Below are 15,725 nucleotides of genomic sequence, written 5' to 3' on the forward strand. Positions count from 1 at the left end.
TTGTTAATTAGTAAGAATTCGTATTCTAGTGAAGCAGATCACTTAAAAATGAGCATCTAATAAGAAATTAAGGTCGAGCATCCAACTTGAAGCATGAGGTGTGCAGCCTCTTGCTCACAGCACTTGCGCGTTTCTTTGCTGGTCGGCACTAAGCAGCCCAATTTGCCGCTGACCGCTTAATGACATTAAGTGACAGCTGTCAGCCCAGGATAGAAACGGGTCGTTTGCTGAGTAATGAAATGGGTAGAGCAGAGCAGCCTGTCAAGATTACAGAAGGAATTTCTCAGAAGTGGCTTGGTTAACAGGAGTCTGCTCTGCATGCCCTTCTTACCTGATCTTTAAAGATTAAAACCATTAAAAACAAACAAAAAAAAGGTGAAGTTTTGGGTCAGTCTGTTTGCTGGCTTCCCGAGTTGGTTAAGTCTCTTTTGCACAGCTGAAATACATCATGTCAGGGGAAGAGAGTGACTCAGTTTGAAATATAATCTTATTCTTAAAAACCAGAGTGTTTCTCCTGGTTGCAATCCTCAGCAGATTTGTCTATAGTAATTTCTTTCCTTTTAGATATAATTCTTTGCTGCCAGATGAAAGGCTTTAGAAATAAAAAACGAAAATCAGACTAATGAACTCGAAGTGAAGGGAAAAATATGAAATAGACTGCATAAAGTGAATTCAAATGTAGGGTGCCTGTGTCATCTGAAGATATTTTTGCCTTACAGGTACTAAATAATTTTTTTTAGTTTTTCATCTGTTTTTGGATATATGCTAATTCTAGTGAGAATGTATGTGTTAAAATGTGGTTACCATGGCAGGATAAGCTGGTAGGAAAGAGAGATTTTTGCTTTTGGTTTGCTTGTTTTAATTGAGGTGATTAGCCACCTTTTATTTGGTCTGGATTTTGAAGCACTTGCATTAATAATCTGTGCTATTCAGAGCAGAAAATTCATGGCAGTGAAACAGAATAATATGTTTCTTGGTAGTTACCTGGTATTAAGTCCTGAAGCAAATGCACTTCCTCCAGACAATTACCTGTTTTTTTTTTTCTGGCACGTGATTGCAACCATCAAAAAGAAATGTATTATCTGCGGAGGTTCAGGTTCAGCTGGAGCTCTCGAGTCCTTCATTTTCCTTGCCTTCAGTCTTTGTAATGTAAATTATCTCTTAACTCAAGAGTACAATATCAGGCCTGGGGTTTAAGATTAGAAATTCCTTAATGTCATGAGGCAGTCAGTCGTGCAGGATGCACACTCTCATACTGTGCCTAAGCGGCTGCTGTTGAATGCTCTTTCTGCAGTACCTGTTCTGATTGCGTTTTCATCACTTCTGATTCCTAGGTGAGACATCTGTATATCTGTGATTTTCACAAGAACTTCATTCAAAGTGTCCGAAACAAAAGGAAGAGGAAGACAAGCGATGATGGGGGTGACTCTCCTGAGCATGAAACCGATGTCCCGGAGGTCAGTAGGTGCCAAGTGGGTGTGGGCTGCTGTACCAATTTTGAGCATGTTGAAGTTTCACTTGGATGTTTTCATGGATCGGAAAATATTTACATTTTAAATTGCAACTCCTCTGAAACTGCTGTGGAGTCACTCTCACTTTTCAGGAAGACTTTTTTCTGATGTGTAATATCCTAATTTTCTTCTTCATTCCTGTGTGAGTTCTTTGTCCATATAAAGTTTTCTTTAAAAAGAGGTATGATAAGATACCTGCATGGCTTCATGTATGTACTGCTTCCAGAGAGCTGTTAAAACAGTATTTGATACTAATTATTAAATTGTTTTCTGTGATGGCTGAGGCCCTGGTATGGTTCTTTGTTTCCTAGCATGCATCATTTTGCAAATACACTAGAGAATTCAGTAGGTCAGTCTCTCTATGTTTGGATGTTTGATATCCAGGGATATTAAGCTTCTCCAGACTTTTGCACGTATGGTATTTTTGGCACGATTTAAAACTACCTTCAGATAACTCGTAACATCTTTTTATTTTCAGGAAATAGGCCTGGGTGAAGTCTTCTGTGTTACAAAACTCTAGAATAATCTCTGTGCCACTGTGTGCTGCGTTTGCTTTGGTGATGTTTCTGGTACTGTTGACATTGCAAAAAGTTGTGCAGAGGTGATGTGCGCGGAGGCGCAGAGCTCTGACCATGTCAGCAGAGCCCTCTGCTGGAAATGCCACCTGTGTTGGCCAAAAAGCATTTGATGTTTGGGAAAAAGAAAACCACCAAGAATCATTTTGCCAGCAAAGCTGTGTCTTGACTGCAGAGCTGTGTCCTTATGTCTCCTGTGTGGAGGTGTTGAAAGAGTAACAAGTTTTTTAGGTTGGTTGTTTTTTTTTAAGGATACCTGACCTCTTGTTGTAGCTGTTTGTGTTTCCATTCTACAGGCTTCTCCTGTACAGGCTTCACTTTAGTTGCCGGGTGATTGGTGAAGACCCATCTGGCATCTAAAAACATTAGTGCTGTAAAGCAAGCAGGGTATTTGGTGGCTAAAAACTGAGGGTTTAACATCACCTGACTGAGTATGGACTCTGCATTGTGTCAGGTTTAATGCCATTTTCTTCTTGGTTTTCAGCAGATTCGTTCTGTCTTTGAAACATGCCATTCCCCACAGTATCTTCATCTTCCTTCCTGTAACCTCCTCCAGCACCACCCTTGCTTTTAAACTGTGCACTTCCCATTGCAGTATTTAAATTTCATTTATTCTCTGTACTCTGCTTTATGTCACAAGCCATTTGTTCAGTGCCCGCTAAACTGATATTTCACGTGTGAGCTTTTTAAACCCTGTGGGAAGAAAAGGTTCCCCTTTGCTTGGAGGTTGCAGAGGTGTAATTGAGAGCAGAAATTGGCCAGTAATTCTGTTGACAGCATGTGATCCAGAACAAAATTTTGTATTTCCCTGAGGCTATTTTGGTCCTTTAGCATTAACAGACACAAAATATACTTAGATCTGTCAGTAAGACAAGCAGATGCAGTTCTGAATGCAGGCAAGGAGCAGTCCTGTTGAGGAAGAAATAGTCATTTTTAGATGACTCTCCATTTCTGTCTCATAGAAGCTAAAGGTAGTGCTCATCCCCTCTTCTCTGCATCACTTCCAGGTTGACTTGTTCCAGCTCCAAGTGAACACGCTGCGACGTTACAAGAGGCATTATAAGTTGCAGACTAGGCCTGGACTCAACAAGGCTCAGCTAGCAGAAGTAAGTGACAACAGAGGTATTGTCATCTCTGTTATTAAAAAGTTTTTTATCTCCTCTGCTGAAATGCACATTTCTTGGACACTAATACCTGTAGTGACTCTCTTGCTAGTATGTGCCGTGTGCTCTGCGAGAGGTTTCAGGGGATGATGCCAGCAGAAAACTCTGTGCTTTCTTTCACTTGAGCCAGTCGTGGCAGATGTGGAAGCTGGCTCTTGAAAGCACCTTTTAGTAACTTGCTTTTCTCTGCTTCCTTTCCCTCCTGGTTCATAGTCACAATCTGTTACCTTTAGGGAACAGAAACAGAACCAAGTTTCCGGTGGCTTAGGTGTTAACTGAAGATGGCTGTTGTACTGAAACTCAGACTGGTCACTGCTGGTCACCTGTTAGTTTTTCTTTCCTCACAGGAACTTGAACTGGTTGGAATTGCTTATTATTAAAGACAAAATCGCTGACCATGACTTCAGATTCCTTATTTCCCTCCCTTGTCCTGATGTCTTACGATTCTGTATCAAGTCAATAAAAGGCCCTTTCCTTAAGGGCCTCTACTGCTGCTTTCTCACTATATGGAGTACTTGTTAAGAAAGAACTCTTTAACTCTGGTTTTTGGACTAATTGTGCTCAGTGTGCATCTGCTCTGTTCTATTTCCTGACTTGATCTTAAGGCATTCTGTGGAAAAAGTCTTCTCTAAGCTTGAAAAATCTGTAGCTGTTACTGAATGGTAACAAGGTTGTTTTTGTAAGCTGAGGCTTTCACAGCTGTCTGCCCAAAACTGTCTGTTTTGCTTTTGCTTTAAAGAACAACCAGCAGACTAAAAAAGACAGCAAGACACTGTCTTGCTCTCTTTCGAAGTCAGCTAGGGATTGATTATACAGAATATAGAGAATGTGTGGTGTAGTGCATGTAGGAGTAAGGTGAACAAAGCAGGGTGGGTGTATGTCCTCATTAATAGTTCTGAGTTGTCAAGTGCTGACTAACCAGTTCGTAGGCTCTCAGCTACCTCCTGCCATGAAGGACTGCTTACTTAGGCAATTTACCATGAATGTGCCCAGGAGGAAAAAAAAAAATGAAACTACTATGCAAGCGGAAAATAAAGGGAGCCTAACGTAAAGTTGTCACACACTTCCCAGATTTCCTGTGAAGTCTGAGCAGCTTTGACCCTACGCTGGATCCTCGTCCAGCTCCCATGCTTGAATCACTGCTGCCTGAGGCTCTTAGACTTCTGCTGCTACCCCACCGTAAGGAAAACTCAAACTTCCATAAATCTTCTTGGAGTGACTTATTGCTCAGCCTGCATCAACATCCAGTTCTGGAGCTGTGTTGGGTACCAAAAAAGAGCTTCTTCCATATAAGAAGCAGATCTCACCCAGCTCCAACGTGGTTTCTACATTCATTTTCTGAGGAAAAAGCAGCTAATGGTTCAGGGCTTAGGCGAGTGTCAGAGAGGGGTAGCCCTAACCAAACCCTAACCCTCCCACTGCAAACGCCCTGGTGTTCCTTTCAGTGAAAACTTACCCAGTGTGTTTTCCTTTGGACTCTAAAACTTTGCTACATCTGGTTCACACAGCAAAGTGTTTCAATATTTCTGACGCTCTCCTTTAAAATATCAAGATGCAGGGAAATCTTGCTCTCCAAATAACCTCGGCATGAAATGCCGCTTAGGAGAGGCTCTGCTGCTTTGGCAGGAGGACATTCTGGCTTCCAAATTCTGCTTGTAGGTTGGCTGCAAATACTGCTGACATAGCAAGACTGTGCTATATTCATATGCACGTTCCAGCTGTAAAGAGAGAGAGAGGTAAATGAGGACTGACAGTTTGAATTGGTGCATGTTTGACGAGAAGTGTATTATGCTCAGTGGCCATAAAATCGGTTTTGGAAAATGAAGATAAACCCCGTTCTGATAATTTCTACTTTTTAATTTGAGAATTTCTCTCTCTTTACATGTTATCCTTCTAGACTGTCAGTCGTCACTTCAGGAATATTCCTGTGAACGAGAAAGAGACACTTGCGTATTTCATCTACATGGTGAAGAACAACAAGAGCAGGCTGGACCAGAAATCGGAAAGTAGCAAGCAACTAGAGTGAAGATTAACAAGACTTGAAAAAAAGAGAGACCTTGAAGGAACAGATGGTATTGTGCATTTTAGGTATATAAAAACTGTTGAATTATATTGTAAATTTTTTTATGCAGTAAGTCTGGATGACAGAAAAAAAGTATAGACGTTCTTATCAGGAGTATTTGAAAACATGTGCCCAGCATGTTTCTGAAGACTTCTTCCCCTCATTTCAAAGTCACATTGGGATAAAGAGATGAGGTTAATGGGGAAACCAAGTAAACCTGTAGGACTGTGGAGTTTGTCAGCTCGGTATTTTCAACCATTTCTGGAAATCTGCATCTCAGTGCAACTCGGATCACAGATGGAATTTTTTCACTGAACCTGGACTGCATCTCGAACCACCATGCGGTTTGTCTTGGCGCAGGACTGGAATAGCGGCAGAGAGAAAATTCATTATCGAGGTGCATAGGTCAGAAGTTTGTCTGAAGCTTGCTCCCCACCCACACATGCTCTGTCTTGCCTTGAGTCAGTGCTTCAAGTCCCAAACTTCTACAAATGCTCCAGCTCACCAAATCTACTCCAGTGAACACTTTTTGACTAGCCCGAAATTATTTTTCTTAATTCCGCCATTTCTCCTCTCACTCCCTTCTCACGTGTATGCCAAACAACTCTAACAACTCTTCTAATTTCATTTATTTAAGAACTCACTAATTAATTGTCTGTGAACATTTGAAAACTTCTGCATTTCCTCAGAACGTGGTATTAAGGCAAATACAGCTTACTTGCCGGGTTTGATCATGTTGGTAGAAATGCTCATTTAATTCATTTGGGCTTATTTCCCCTTGTATTCAAGGCTCAGTGGTGGTAGGTGAAACAGTGGCTTAAGACTTCTGTCTCCTAATCTGTGTCAGGTCAGGTACCAACCACAAGTGATGTGAATTTTATACTGAAGGTCTTCTTGGGGTCTTTAGCGGGTGTTGCAAAGCTGCGGTGTGGATTAGTGGGCTCAGCAGCCTGTGTTTAATACAAAGCAGATTTTCGCTGACAGGTGTAGCACCACAACTGGGGTAGAGAACCAACAGGAGTGTGGTGCATTTCATCCATCTTTGCAGTGGGCAGAAAGTATTGAAGCCTTTGGTGAGCATTACGTGTGCTTCATAAGGACTGTGAGTGGACGGTGGTGTGCTGGTGCTCTTTAACCGGGCACTGTAGGAGGAGGTTGCTCTGACTTTGTTATTTAAAGCCAAGGTGTCCTTACAAATAACACAGTGATTATTTTGGCAGAAGGAGCTGATAAAAGTGTTGGTCATGACTGACTGTTCTCCAGTGACCTCAAATTCTGTTCAAGGGGACCTCGTGATTTAAAGCACCACTCTGTTTCTTTGCTGTCCTAACCAGTGTCTCCATCCTGTTTCAAGATGCCAAGACTCCACGTAGGATATTCTCAACAAGCCTTAATCAACGAACTGAACAGTTGAAAGCTTTGGCAAGCATTTTGTCAATGGCAGGCTTTAATTTTCCAAAACTGGACGAAGCTTTGTTGAAGAGCTAAACACACAGATCACAATCTGAGCTTAGTACTGCATCACATTTCGTAAGGCATGAAGGGTTCACTTAGCGGAGCTCTCGTTGAAGTTCTCCCAGGGTCTCTTTAAAAATCAAGTCACAATTTAAAGCAAGCTGGTCACATCAACTCTGAAGTGTTTGCTAGTACTCCAAAAACATTCTCAACAAACTTCACCGCGTCTAAGTCCTGTGTCATAGGCAGAAATACTCTGTTATGGTACACGCCCCATTTGTGAAGGTTTGGGGAATGTGCTCGTTTCAGCATTTCCTTGTTCGATTCAGTAGGGATTTTAAGAACATCAGACAAGAGAGGTTCTAGGAATGAGGAGAGAATGTCTTGCGTCGGTATTTCATGAATGTTTAAAACTTTCCTAATTATGCTGCTCCTTTCCTTATTGAAAGGATGGAGTAATTCCCACACTAGTCCGTGATCTGGCTTCTCTCATTCAGGACAGATAGCTAAAAGTGTACGTTCTCTGACTGCATGCTGACCTTCAAAGTGCTCATGTAATCAGAGGGTACTACCAAGGGAAGATGAGTCTCTGAGTTGAGAGGGTTATGTCTCATTGTAACTTCTAGACCAAAACTGTAAAAATATAGTTTGGGATTTACTTTTTTGTTGTGTTTTGTTTTCTTTCTAAGAGTAAATAAAACTGTTGGGGTGTTTTAGCAGCCAGCAGCAAATGATTCTTTTCAAGGAAATATGGTGGCAGGTTCCATCTGTTCAGGTGTATTCACTGGACTGCTTTTGAGCAGAGGTGGTATCTAGGAAACATTTCGGGTTTGGGTTGGTTGTTTTTTTCCTGAAAATAGTCAGTTGATGTGAAATGTGATCCTTGTTGGTTTCACTCTTAAAGCAATTATACTTTTGTGAAAAAATTCTTAGTGAAGTGTGATGATGAAGAGATGTTTACCAGCCATTAGCAGTTGTTTATAAGGTGGAAAGCTTGGAGGCAAGACACCAGAGAAACAGAGGAGTCTTTGGCTGTCGGACCCCACGGCCTTATAAACTTTTGCAAATGCCTTATTACCTTGTTCTCAACTTAGCTAGAGCAAAACGCCTTGAGCAAAAGGAAGTCTTGTTGGAAGGGTAAGCCACTTTGTGGCTCCTATGCTATAAACTGAAATCTCACACCAATTCGGTAGCAATATCCATGTTCAGGGTGCCTGTGATTCTTGAAAAGCATTTAGTGTCTAATAACCAGAAAACGCAACAATGCAATTGTCGTTCTGTATGATACCATTCTGTGTATTTGATTCCTTATGCTGCATGCCAATTAAAAAGGACTTTCCAACATCTTGTTTTAAACTTCAAAGTAAATGTATTTGAACCTCACACTTGTGAAGCCATGAGGTGGGACATTTTCTCAGCACTTTTAGATGTGACTTGTTGGAAAGGTGAAAGACCCAAATCGCTTTGGCTGGTATGATAAGATTATTTTATTTCCTTTTACATTTTGCTTTTCACGGATGGGCCTTAAATTCTGTCTAGCTTTGAACCATGGAGCACAAGCCTTGGGGGCATGGAGGATGACCAGACGTCATCTTACATTTGTAATAGTGGAAGCGTATTTCTTACAAGCCTGCATAGGTGACATTCACCCTGGGGCAGAGGAGTCTTCTTTGAAGCCCCGCAGCCATTACAGAGCCAAATTCAATTGCATAGCCTAATTCAGTTCTCATTGAAGAGTTGCATTAACTTCATTAGACTTCTGAATAGATCCAAAGCCATTAGTATGAAATCCAAATAACGTGGAAACATCTCTTCAGGGGTTGGTTTCATCCCGTATGCTGACCCTCTGCTCACTTTAAGGGAAGAAGAGGAGATAATTGCTGATAGTTGTTGGCCTGAGCTCAACTCAGGGGAGTTGGAAGCATGCGAATACTTGAGTCAGGGGAAATCTGATGGCTGAAAAGTACAAATATATCCAAGGAGGCTGTGTTAGAATGCTTTAAAAATAAAAAAATCTGCATCTCGAAGAACACTGTATATCCATCTGAAGTAAACAATTGCATTAAAACTAGTGTTTCTTTTGCCAGGCACTTTATCTAAAGTCTTTAAGAAAAGCAGCCTGCGCAGGTTTGTACCACTTGTCCCCAGTTCTTTGGTGCCCCAGTTTTCCTTAGAAATGTGTCAGTAAACCACTAGATACCCTGCTGTGCAAGACTTGACCAAAAGATGTTAAGTCTGGCATTTAAAGTTGGTCTTAAGTGCAAGCTGGCTTCAGAGAGGCTTTGAAACCAAGACCCGAAATAATCCACAGTAAGAGCGAGTTTTCAGGTGGGTCACGATGGCTCAAAGATGAACCGGGACATGGCCCACAGAGACACTGAACAAAACACACTTCCACAGCTTGCGACGTGGAGGAAGATTTGTTCTGTGTTAGCTTTTGTAATGGGTGTTTTATGGGAGGGGAAGGGGGGAGCTGTGCACTTTACGTCTTTTGGTTGAGCCAAATGTAAATACCAATGGGAGATCTTCAGCAGTACCTGCAGTTGGAGGGGAGAGACGTGGTCTGCGGGGGGACTGTAGATTTAAATGTGCAGATCGTTACGCTGCCCTAGAGCACTTGAGTCACTTTGCCTCTACGGTTTGAAAGAGGGGGCAGTACAAGGTGGCCTCCCGTAGGAAAGGAGTCCTTGTGCTGCCCAGAGTATTGACTGAAGAGTCCCAAAAGTGAAGGAATGTTACTGATGCCTCACTCTTGTCACTCCCTTTAGCCACCTCTAGCTGATGAAGATAGGGAATTGTCATTTTCCACTTGCAGAGCGCAGATGAACTGTTCCGATGTAAGATGCTCCTTGCACTTTTCACAGCTATCCCTGGTCTCACGTTTTTGCCTTGCCTGTGAGCACGTCTGTTTGGAATGAAATAAACGGTTGAAGAAAGCGTGAGGAGAGGGGAGGGTGTCCTGCTGTAAACCTGACCGTCCCTTGCAAGCAGCTCTGAGGCCATCCTGCACATCAGCAGGCTCGATCCTGCCCTGGCCGCAGCTGGATTGCACGGAGGGGACAGCAGGCGACTTGCAGAATGGCTTGGAGTCTTCTCTCAGGCTTACTGAGAGAGAAAAACTGTGTTCCCCCCTCTGTTTCTGGCCTCCATGTGTTGTGCTGATCTTATGCCAAATGTTTTGGACACCTTGTATTTTTAACTGTGTAATATAGCTGTGTATTGTTAAAGCAACTTAGTAACTTATAGCAAAGACTGTAGAACTCATTTCTCTGAGGTGTAGGAAATGTCCTGCTTCCACTGTGTATGAGACTTTAACTCTGTACTGTCTGACAAAGATAAAATGCTGAATTTCGATTTAATAAATGATCTATCTAGCAACAAGGCTGCACTCCCTTCTGTTTGCCTTTCTGTCCTTAGCACTTCTGGCTCCAGAGCCAAGGGAGTTTTGCTGCACGTGGATGCTTTGTGCCAGGAGTCTCTGATTCACTCTCATTTCCCACCCACGTCCCCAGGGCTGAAAATGTTTCAGATGTGGAGGAGATGGCACTGCTAACCAGGATGTGCCAAGCCTCCAGTAGAAAACTTAGCTAATGGGATATTTTGTGACAAACCCGTAGCTTGCATGGATGCAAATCACGGAGTCTTTTGGATGCAAAAAGAAGACGACTCACAAGAAACATGGAGGTTGTTGGAGGGCCACATGACTTTGCATTTGGGGAGTGTTGGGCTTTTCTGTTATGGGAAATTTTGGGGTTTTTTTCCCCCCTTCTATCATGAACAGTCAATCAAGTTCAGCATCTCATTTGATTCCATCTCCTAATGAATCTTCTTTATGTCTAGTTCAAGCTTGTGCTCCTGCTTCCTTCTCAAGCACAGCCTTGGCTGCGTCTCATGCATCACTTCTAGCTCCTGTTGTCTGGAGTCGCAGCTGCATGCCCAGCTGACGAGGTGGGTGCTGCTCCAGAGCAATGCTGATGTGTAGCATCCCAACGTTAAATCAGTTAAGCTGCAAGATCCTCTTCCATCTAGTGCTTTGTTTCATTTATTTTCCCATATTCCTCTTCCTCCCAACCATCAGCCTTATAGGCAAAGATTCCTTCCTTTATTTTACTGCAGAGAGGAAGTGATTGATGCCAAAAACTGGAGCTTGAATACTTGTTCTGAGCCCTGCCATGGCATTTCCGAAGGCTCTGCTGGCCCTGTCTGAGGCGTGGTTTAGCCTTGATTTTTTAGCCAGGAAAGAGGTTGTAGTGTAGCTTTTCAGACACTTGGGCTCTCACAGAGGAGGATGATAGGATGCTGAGAGCTTTACACTCAAAATACATGACTTGAATTTATCACTGCCAAATTAAATTGCACTGTTGATGTGCAGTAAAGAGTTGCACAAATAATTCTCCCCAGAACAATCCCACAGCGTCTCCTACATCTGTATTCCTTGGTGCTGTCATACAGCCAACTGACCCGTCTGCTCCTCTGCGGTCAATTCATGGCAAGGGCTAAAATGCCCTCTGGGAGGAGGGTGGCAGCTCGTGTTGCTGCTGTTCTGTGACTTCCATCCATGCAGAACGTGCCCCTTCGTGCTGCCAGAGATGTGTGCAGGAGACGCTTGGTCCTCCCTGCTCAGAAACAGATCCTGATGCCCTCAGCGCCTGCGTTTGTGGACGTGTCTGGACGCCTTTGCCACAAACCAGGATCTTTTTGTGCAAGGCAATGTGCTGCCACGCTACAGGAGTGTTGTCCCTGTCTCGGGGAGCTCTCGGTTGAGGAAGGCAAGGCCAGAGGTGACACAGGTGGGTGGGCAGCATGAAACAAGGAGCAGGGTCACTTCACAGGACATCACCTGCGTGTTGTCAAGCTGGTTTAGGAGGTATCAGGAAAATGTCTTCAGGTGAGGACAAGGGCAGCATACCCCAGTGGAAGGGGAAAAGCCATGCCATTTGCATTCCCAAATGGATTAATGTGGGCTCTTCTGCCAGTGCAGTGAGGTGTCCTGCCCAGGGAGGAAAGGCCGAAGGGCTGAAGGAGGACTGCTGTGAGCAGCAGCCTGTTGTGCAAGTGTGGTTTTTAGCATGAGAGGGTACACTGCAAACTCCAGTGATACAGATAAAATTACATTAATCTGTTATTTGTATAGACAAATTAATAATGCTACTTAATTATCATTTTTATACTCTTATTTTGAGAGTATCATTTTGATAATCTCATTTTTACTTCCTGCCTAGAAACCCACAGAAGATTTCAAGCTCCAAACTACGGAAGAATCTGCTCTGTCTTATAATAAATGTAGTCACACTGAGACACCCAGCAACCAGCACTGATCTGATGGGCCTAAAACTGCACGTCCCTCTCTCCGCTCCCTGCTGCCGTGCGAGGGCAGTGTTAGCTCAGTAACCCGGGTGGTGGGTGCTGCAGCTGCACCCCTGAGCCCAGGGCAGCTGGGGGGTGGAGCAGAGCCCTTTTCCTGTCCTAAAGACGCCTCCTCAGTATGAGCAGGCTGTGCTTGTCAGGTACTGGAGGTGGGATTATGCTGTAGTGGGATGTGGAGATCATGACAATTGTTTGTTTGGTTTTGTTTGTTTGTTTTTCCCTGGTTGGACATTGAAATTGAACACGTCCAATTCTCTGCATGAACTGTCCTATGGCATCCTCACAATGTTGATGGAAACCAGGCTTTGGCTCCCTGCTCCCCAGCAGAAAGGGCAGTGCAGAGGACTGGGGAAAAACGCGAATGTGGATTTAATGGTTTTATGTTTTAGAGATGTGGTTGAGCAGGCTGAGCGCGCAGGGGAAAGCCTTAGGGCTTGCTTTTGGTTTGGTTTTGGTGGGTTTTTTTTCCCCTTCCAGTAAGGGATGACTGCACAACTCTGCCAGCACTCAGTCTCACTTTGCCAGGAGCTGGAGCCAATCTCACATCCCTTATCCTTTCAGGCAACGTTGGCTTCCTCCCCAGGTACCTCAAAGCCCCCCATAATGTGCTCTTACTTAATTGTTTTTGGAACTTTCTCCAGGATCTGCTCCCTTTACATGTTGCAGGAAGTACTCCACGATCGCTGCAGCATCCTCAGCAGGGAGCACCAAGATGCATGGGGGGAAGAGCAGAGAGTGAGAGACGGGGGGAGTTTCGTGTGGCTGAGGTGGCAGGCCCTTCGTTGGGGTGGGAAAGGCAGGCGCCACATCCAGCGCCTCTGTATGGAGATTTGGGGAAATAGCCTGGTACCTTCCCAGCTCTGCTGGGCCACAGAGGGCATCCAGGATCCCTGTAGATGTCCCAGAATGTGACTATTTGCTCTTCCCTGCCCGATTTGCCCTGGAAGGATCCCTGTGCCCTGCATGTTCTCATCTTTCCACCCTTCTCAACAGAACCAGGTTGTTTAGCGTTTTCCTGGCATTTCCTCTGGTTTACAGGCCATAGACCTTGACCCCCCTGTACAAAGCAGAGCCCTTGGTGCACTGCTGCTGGCGTCAGCTCACCTCAACCCTGTGTGTCTCTGTTTTCCTGGGGCTGCAAAGCAGGATGAAGGCTCTTCATTGGCACAGTGCTTTTCTTCTTAGATGAGCACAAACTACAGTGCCAGGGAGCTGCTGTCTCTCACCAGGATTTTCCTTGTCCTCCTCCCTTCTCTCCTTTTCCTGATCCTGTTTTCCCTGCTCCTCCCTGCTGCTCATCTGCTCCAAGTCCTCCACGCGCTCCCCAAAGCAGGCCAACAAAGCTGTGGCATCTCCACAAGGGCCTTCCCACATCTTTATGCCACGTTCCTAGAAACAAGAGCCTAAAAGGGCATTGGGCGTGGAATTGCATGGGTTTAGCCCTAAGCAGCTGGCCTGGTTCCTGGACGTTTTGTACACAAACGTCCTGGACGTTTGCTGAACACAGCAGCCCAGGCTCAAGTCTGAGTCAAGCTTCAGTGCAAAGCCAGTCCTTCCACTCTCCATCAGACATGGGACCAAAATCAAGGGAGATAAACCATGAAGGTGAGCAGAGGAGGGAGTTTGGGGGTTGACACAAGCTTTGTGCACTAGCTCAGACTCGTAACTCTGTCCAGCATCTCAGTTTGGGAAGGAGCTCCCGGCTGAGGCGATAAAAGCAGCCTGCTCTGGCCCCCGCATCCCCCCTGGCTGCTCCTGCGGGTCAGTTACAGGCCATGAGAATTTTGTCAAGGTAGCTGCAGCCTAAGGAAAAAAAAATTAAAAAAACCCTTTTCCTCTCAGTTCCTCAGCTTTCAGCCGCTGGTGACGCCATAAATTCCCCTGCTTCTCTGGTTACTGTAAAGTCTTTCAGGGTGGTCAGGATTTGAATTCCTCACGCAAAAGAACAAGCGAGGAAAAAGGAAACTCTGCAAGCAAGGACCTTTCCTGCCTCGGGGAGCCGTCCAAAGGAAACGGAGAGGGTCCGAGTGTGTGCTCTTGTCATGGGAGAAGATCAGAGGGAAACTGGCAGCAAAGTGTGTCGCTGCAGGAGCAGACATTTGCTAATGGGATTGCTCCATCACTGAGCAGGACAAGGATGGGTGTTTCTGCAGAAGGCCATGGTGAGCAACTTTTTCTAACCCCAGACCAAGCACAGGAGTTTTGTGAGAGGAGTAAATATTCACTTCTTCCAGGGAGAAATACACCCTGGGCAGAGCTCAGTGCCAGACTCAAGCAGGGACAGCCATAGGGGTGAAAGCCCTGAGAGCTTAGATTTCTTTATTTAAAGCAAATAAAAGGAAAAAAAAAAAGTTAAAAAGAAAAAGATATGAGCCTTTATCTGCCTTGTGGCTTCGGAGTCTTCCCACCCTTGAAGTTCACTTCTACAGCAGTGGCTTGGTAGTGCTGCTTCTCTTTAGCTGGGTCTCAGAATCACGTGGCTCCAGAAGCATGGAGATTTGAGGAATAGCTGTGGTATGTCACGATCTCTGCCTCTGTTGGACAGAAAACCTTCCCACCTGAGCAGTGCTCCCAGGAGACAGTCTGACTTGGGAACCAGCAACGGGCCTGAGAGGCTCCGAGTGTTGGGTGAGGATCAAAAAGCTCTCCTGGTAGTAAATCTTTCACCTGCCATGTTACTCACTGGGGCTTGTGGCCATTCCTCCGAGGTCGGCCCCGGGTCAGGATTTCTCCTGTCTCCTTAGCCCCCAAACCTAGAGATTTTTGTCTTATCTTTGACGCCATCTTGACACCGAAAACAAATTATGGCCCAATTACCCTTACTGTGAGGGGCTGGGGCTACCTTAAATAGCCAGAACTGCCAGGCGCTTCCTTAAGAGCGGGTAATTACAGTGGGGTGCAGGGTGGGAAGAAGGGCAAGGACCTAGGGGGGATCCCTGGCATGGGGCTGCCCTTGCCCCACTGCTTGGCATGGCAGGAGAGGACATCCCATCCCATCTCATCCCGTCCCATCCCATCCTGTCCCATCCCACTCACTGGCCCTGCTGTACTCATGGGCTCTGGAGAGGCCAGAGCAGAGATTGGGGCTCCCCACTGCTTCCCACCAGTGCAGTGTCCAGGGGATCCCCCATGTTACCCCCAGCCCCATGTCACCACTGGCCCCAGGACTGGAGGCAGCCACCCTGGCCCTGGCCGTGACCTTTGGGGCGACCTTGAGCGCGTCCCTGCGGGGCTGGGGACCGGCTGTGCCACTGGTCCTGTGTGCACCACGGGAACGGGGAGTTTCCATGCTCACCCCAAGGAAACAGTGAATGGCAGCATCACGGCCAAAAGGTGTGGGGTTCTGGGGCACTGTGTGTAGACCTCGGCTGTAAACAGCTGCCAAAACAACTGATCTGAAACTAAAAATTCCTTTCTCTTTTCATCTTTCAGCAACATTACAACACCCTGGTGTGTGCCTGGGCATTTCTTGCCCAAGGTTGTGCTGTCTGCCTGAAGCCAGCAGCTGTTCTGGGGGCTGAGTTTGGTCCCCCAAAGCCTGGACCATGCTCATCAGAGGCTGGTGCCCGAGCCCCTGCCGAGGCCGGGGGGG

General features: G+C 45.4%; 1 protein-coding gene across 1 annotated transcript; it reads left to right on the top strand.

Moving 5' to 3' along the window:
• Positions 1-1,334: 1,334 nt before the first annotated feature.
• On the top strand, positions 1,335-5,275 carry SAP30L (SAP30-like; the record flags this gene model as incomplete). Its single annotated transcript, XM_010192088.1, has 3 exons — positions 1,335-1,457; positions 3,094-3,192; positions 5,147-5,275. Coding segments are annotated over 3 exons (351 nt in total), but the record flags the coding sequence as incomplete, so codon positions are not given.
• Positions 5,276-15,725: the final 10,450 nt, after the last annotated feature.

This window comes from Mesitornis unicolor, unplaced genomic scaffold, assembly GCF_000695765.1.
Source record: "Mesitornis unicolor isolate BGI_N332 unplaced genomic scaffold, ASM69576v1 scaffold41769, whole genome shotgun sequence".
Lineage (NCBI taxonomy): Eukaryota > Metazoa > Chordata > Aves > Mesitornithiformes > Mesitornithidae > Mesitornis > Mesitornis unicolor.